The sequence below is a fragment of the Austrofundulus limnaeus genome, unplaced genomic scaffold (assembly GCF_001266775.1).
Source record: "Austrofundulus limnaeus strain Quisiro unplaced genomic scaffold, Austrofundulus_limnaeus-1.0 Scaffold147, whole genome shotgun sequence".
Lineage (NCBI taxonomy): Eukaryota > Metazoa > Chordata > Actinopteri > Cyprinodontiformes > Rivulidae > Austrofundulus > Austrofundulus limnaeus.
Window position 1 is genome coordinate 1,132,096 of NW_013952549.1, and position 5,555 is coordinate 1,137,650.

The 5,555-nt window shown below is 36.2% G+C and overlaps 2 protein-coding genes across 3 annotated transcripts in view; both read left to right on the plus strand.

Annotated features, from left to right (window-relative positions):
* cry1b (cryptochrome circadian regulator 1b) overlaps nt 1-3,461 on the plus strand; it is a 15,956-nt gene extending 12,495 nt beyond the window's left edge. For both annotated transcript variants that reach the window (XM_014016571.1, XM_014016572.1), the window contains exons 10-12: nt 308-510; nt 988-1,098; nt 1,282-3,461. In XM_014016571.1, coding sequence (XP_013872025.1) covers nt 308-510; nt 988-1,098; nt 1,282-1,364 — 397 coding nt within the window. In that variant the 3' untranslated portion in view covers nt 1,365-3,461. The remainder of the gene's footprint in view (nt 1-307; nt 511-987; nt 1,099-1,281) is intronic.
* Nucleotides 3,462-3,758: 297 nt separating this feature from the next.
* The window catches only part of zgc:153031, a 5,484-nt gene continuing 3,687 nt past the window's right edge, over nt 3,759-5,555 (plus strand). The window contains exons 1-3 of the mRNA XM_014016573.1: nt 3,759-4,517; nt 5,089-5,138; nt 5,398-5,503. Coding sequence (XP_013872027.1) covers nt 4,429-4,517; nt 5,089-5,138; nt 5,398-5,503 — 245 coding nt within the window. The 5' untranslated portion in view covers nt 3,759-4,428. The remainder of the gene's footprint in view (nt 4,518-5,088; nt 5,139-5,397; nt 5,504-5,555) is intronic.

Sequence of the window (5,555 nt, forward strand, 5' to 3'; positions counted from 1 at the left end):
GTCGGAAAGGCCTCCCTTCAACAAACTCAAACTGGCCCACGGGCCAGTTTTGGACACATTTTATCAGTGAGCCAAGGAGGAGAAAAGCTCTTTTGACAGTAAAGGCTGCAGACCCCTAATTTATACATTTCATTGGAGTAGAAATAACATGGACTTGTTTTGTACTTTTTGTAATTCATGTACATTATGGTACTWATCTAAAATATTAAATATATTGGGATAATAAAATGGTTGAAGTTGTATTGTTCCTAGTTCTTGCTCTTCACATTTATCTTCTTTCTTTTCTTTTTTTTTTTTCTTAAACTAGGCGTTATTTACCAGCGTTGAGGGCTTTYCCTGCCAAATACATCTATGAACCTTGGACTGCCCCCCAGGAAGTGCAGAATGCGTCCAGATGTATTATTGGAACAGACTACCCCAAACCCATGGTGAACCATGCCAAGGTCAGCCGCATCAACGTGGAGCGGATGAAGCAGATTTACCAGCAGCTTTCCTGCTGCAGAGGCCTGGGTAAAGACTTCACCAGCATGCTAATCAAGTGTTGCATAAACYGATTGTTGGGAACTGATTTAAAGAAATCTTTTAGAAAGGAAATGTGAATTAAAGTGCAATGAAGGTTAATTGTTGTTTAACAAAAAATAATAATAAATAAATAAATTCTCAATAGGTTCTTCTTAATGACTGTCAGTTTCTTCAAATCCAACTAGTCTTTAACAGTTCAAGGTTTTGATTGTGCTACAGCTTTTTGATACTGTGGTGTTTCAACCCCTGAGGAGATAAAACTGTAGCGAATCATGTCTCAGTAATTAGCGTGCATATCATCATCAGTCTAACTGCCAGGCTACCATGTCTTTGTGAGCCTCTGTTTGTTCCCGAGCTAAAGAATCATTTTAACTTGATTTCAGAGACGTCTGCAGAGTTGGATTGAAATATTTTTTAATTTTTCTCTGGTTGGATCAACTTGAAACACTGTGTTTTACCTCACAGGCATGCTAGCAACAGTACCAGTAAGCCTCAACAGCATTGTGGTTGCTGGTAAAGTCGGACGAGTCAACACCCAAACCAAAGGCTCAGGAAAGAAGAGAACATCTCAAACAGGTGAATATGAATTCATTGCTTCATTGGAAACATCACTTCCACTCCTTTGCTACCAAAAACTGAAAACAAAAAGCCATAACATACCTCAAGCCTGGTTTCATTTCTGTTAAAATGCTTCACAAAATGAAATCTGTTTGATTGCAAACATGTAGATATCCTGATCTGTGTTGTGTTTTATTGCAGGAATAAGAAGATTGACGCAAAAGCGCCATCATGAAGAGAATGGACCTGAAAGCTGCTCTAAGTCCTTGAAGCTAGGCAAATAGAGTGGCCAGTGTAGAAGAACTCTGTAGGTTTGCGTCATGTCTAGTATGTTCTGCAAACAACCTGTGAAGCCATGCAGGAGAAGACAGCAAAACCCAGCCTGATTGCTTTGTGGGTTATTTACAAAGCAAAAAAAATAAATAAATAAAAATCATGAAGTAGGACATTGTTACTGTCAGTCACTGACAGCAGGAAACGTTTGCCAGACAMAGAAGAAAATAATGAAATATTGTCACAGAGGACTAAAGATATCTAGTTTACAAACTTGATTTATGTGTTTTTCACAAAATCCTTTAACGCTGGACCCAAAATGTTTTTTTCTCCACCACTGTTATGCCTGTGAAGGGTCAGCGTGTGTACGGTGTCTGTGCGACTACCCAGCAGAATGAGATATATATATATATATATTTCAAAAAGGGCTTTAGTGTTATAAAAAAAAGTCAGATCTTATTTTCCATCACTAAAACACCCTCTTGTTGCTCGTACATAAAGTGAATCGTAGTTTGTCATCTTTTTAGATGTTTCTGAATAACAGTCTTCAATAGCTCAGTTATAAACGACTTCAAATGGTTGAAAAACAGATTTTAAAACATGTCTATTGGAATCCTGATGGACRACAAGATCCAGTGGTTTCAGYCATCAGCAGCCCCCTGATGCCTTGTGTAACTTAAAGTTTTTTGTTACTCTGAGAAAACAACAAACATGAAGTTTCGCAGGCTTTGGGGTGTGGTGCCTCTCTGATTGGAATTCATAGACAAACAGCTGCTTCCACCCTTATGGACGTTTTTGACATGTTTCTTAATTTCTGCTTAACAACAGATTTTAGTCATTTTATCAGTGTGATTGGAATCAGCCTAATGTCTTCCACTGCTGTGTGTAATTCCACTTAAAATAATCTTATTTTGTCTAGTACAATCTCATATCTCTGCTCATTGGGCATCATTTATTTGAAGTAAAACCACTAAAATGGTATCTGACAGTGCTGGTTGAGAGTCTTCGCCACCATCCTACTAGGTGCTACTTGGTTTGCACGTCACACTACTGCTTTGCATGTGCTGTACATTGTCATTACCAAATACTCAGAAATAGCTTTATCTAAATTACAGATAAGAAGAAAAAAGCTAACATGACGTGTTGCAATCACTGTGATAAAATTACCAAGGGCTGTAATCAATCAAACCAGACTGTTACATAAATGTTTTTTAGATAATTAAGAATTTTACATCAAGTACTCCCCACTAGTTATGCCATCATCTTCTGTAGTTAAGTGCACTCAAACTAATAATTTTAACTTATATGATCTCTTACCTCATAATTCTGCAAATATTTAGACCTTGTATAACGTGATTAACATGTCAAGCTATAAGGGCAAACTATTTTACCCTTAAAATTGGTATTAACAAACTAATGGCTATCATTTAAGAAAACATTTTAATACTGATACATTTTCTATTAGCTCAGTAACTTGCTTAGAGTAATTATAGCTTTCCTTAGCAAACTAGCGACGCTACTTAGCACCTACCAAGATGGCGGCACAAACTCTCAGCTTGTTAAAGATTGTGGTTGGCCATTGGATCTAACTTAGTCCTTCTTTTAACTCAGTCTAMTCATCGGTCATTAGAAACCCATCAGAACTTGTTGATAATCTCATTTCTTCAGCTTCAGCGCACAAAGTTGGAAAAATGTTTTTCCTTCAGGGGTGATGAAACCCTGAACAGGAAAATGAATGAAATGCAGACCTACCTGATCTTAAAAACACAACCCTTAATGTTTTCTTATAAACAACACGATGTTTTGAATGTATTTGAGTTATTTTGTTCATGAAGCTAACAAAATAAATGTCTAATGTACAGAAGAAAAATAATAGAAGCTAGTTGGTGTAGCAGGCTGTAAAACATTTTGTAAGGATTTTTAACTTTTGTATATTTGGTCATGTGATCCTACATCTCTTTTTGTAATGTTATGAAAAAGTAAAATTATTGTTATAAGCATATGTTATTTTTTCTTTTGTCCTGTGCTCGTAAATCTATATTTTGTATAATAAATGACGATGTTTTGAATGTATTGAAAAGACAATAAAAGGCAGAATATCCTTGTGATTTCTGTTATTTATTACAAATACTTTTTATCTAGAAAGGAAATATTTGTTGCAGGTGACGCATGATTCTGCTTATCCAAAACGAATACTTTTTTGTTGGGTTTTTTTGGACACAAGTGATTAAAATTCCATCTTCTACGACTAACTCTAAATAACAGATGTAATTTATGGGGAAAAGTTCACTAAGTAACACCAAGGTCTGTGACAAACAGTTTGTGACAGACTTTGGTGTTACTTAGTAAACTTTTACCCATAAATTACATCTGTTATTTATGGATAAAAGTTCACTGAGTAACACCAAAGTCTGTGACAAACAGTTTGTAACCCAGCATATTTTCTTTTACTCCCAATTTAAGAGACCAAATAAGATTAAATCATCAAGAGCCACTAAAAAAATCAAAGTCTGACCTCTAAAGTGAACAATCTGGGACCGGGGGGGGCGTCAGGCACAGGTTTGAGTTTTCTCAGCATTAATTCAAAGACGTTACATAAGCTAAATCACATGCAAGAGCTCTAATCCCTCAGGGTCTGTTGTCGGTTATTTTATTCTATAATATGAAGCTGAACCTAAATATTGCAAAAAAAGGTTATGTAATTTCAGCAAAWAAAATGTTTTTGAATGTTTTTATTGTAGCAAAATAATGTATTTTTTTAATTAAACAAAACTATGCAGCTAATTAGTCATTTAGTAATCATCTGACATAGTATTTCTTTTCTGAGAGGTGTTTAAAACAGATAAAATGTAGTTTATGTTGATTGTGTTCCCCCTGTGTAAGCAGTAAGGACAGCCCCCTAACCAGTGAATCACAGTTTAGCAGTCAGAAAATGCTGAGAAACTGCACTGTGTCCAATAGCAGCTGAGGCCTGGTGGGAGGCGACGCTTCAGTCTGAATGAGCTGCTCTCACACACGTTTCCCCTCCTCTGTTCTCAGTTTCCTGCTGCCAAGACTGAAGATCTGCTCCCGGAGATGAAGGAGAGCAAACCTGTTCGCCTCATCGCTGCAATCTGCAACGACAGGGGGATAGGCAAAGATGGAGCACTGCCATGGAGTTTACCGTAAGTCATGATCCAACTTTCACTTTCATCAGATTTCTATATGTAAATCAGTTGTTCCTAATTAATTATTCAATTATGACATCTGATATTTCTGTAATTGCAATCTGGAATTAACAAAACATTCTGCCTTAACTGAACAAATCACAGCTTTTGCTCATTGCTGTCACTGACTCTTGGATTTTACCTCTTCATAACCATAAAGCTAAAACCTCAGCGTCATGACAAAAAGACAGAAAATGGATCAGAGGTCGTTTCAAATCATGTAAATCAGTTCATGGCTGTAACAATGAGGCTGTTATCAGTGTGTGTGCTGAAGGTAACAGTTTCAACGCAGCACTGATTACAGCTTTACAACAATGTGTGGATTAGTTTAAAATGTTAAAGTAAGAACTGGAGCATGCTTTGTACAGTACTGTCTTATGTTCCTTTTGTTTCATGTAAAAACTATAACCAGAATCAGTGTGTGTACTTTTATTTATTGGTTGATTCTGCTGGTCCCTTCATATCTTTTACTTTGAAGGTTCCAGTTTGATTACCGTAGATATTCAATTGTATATTTTTTTCCCCACAGAACTGAATTTCAGTACTTTTTGAACACCATCACACGAGTGTCACGACCAGGTATAACAGTTCTTCACTGCTGTTGATGATTACTGTATTTATTCATGTATAATAGATATTTAACCCTAAAAATCATCCATAAAGTGGAGGGGTAGTATTATACATGGGTTATTGATGGTTAGATTTTTTTATGCTTTTTAAGCTAAAAAAAATGATGATCGTGTTATACATGAATAAATAGTGTCTTCTTGACATTAGCACTAAATGATATAATAAGTAACTTCTATATATTTTGTACTAAATGTGTTTCATTTTAAAGGCAACATGAATTTGATCATTTGGGGTCATCTAAGTTGGAATTCCCGACCTGAAAACATGTTACCACTGGCCAACTCTCTGCATGTGGTCCTCAGTAAAACACTAACGTGAGTATCAGAACACACACACACACACACACACACACACACACACACACAC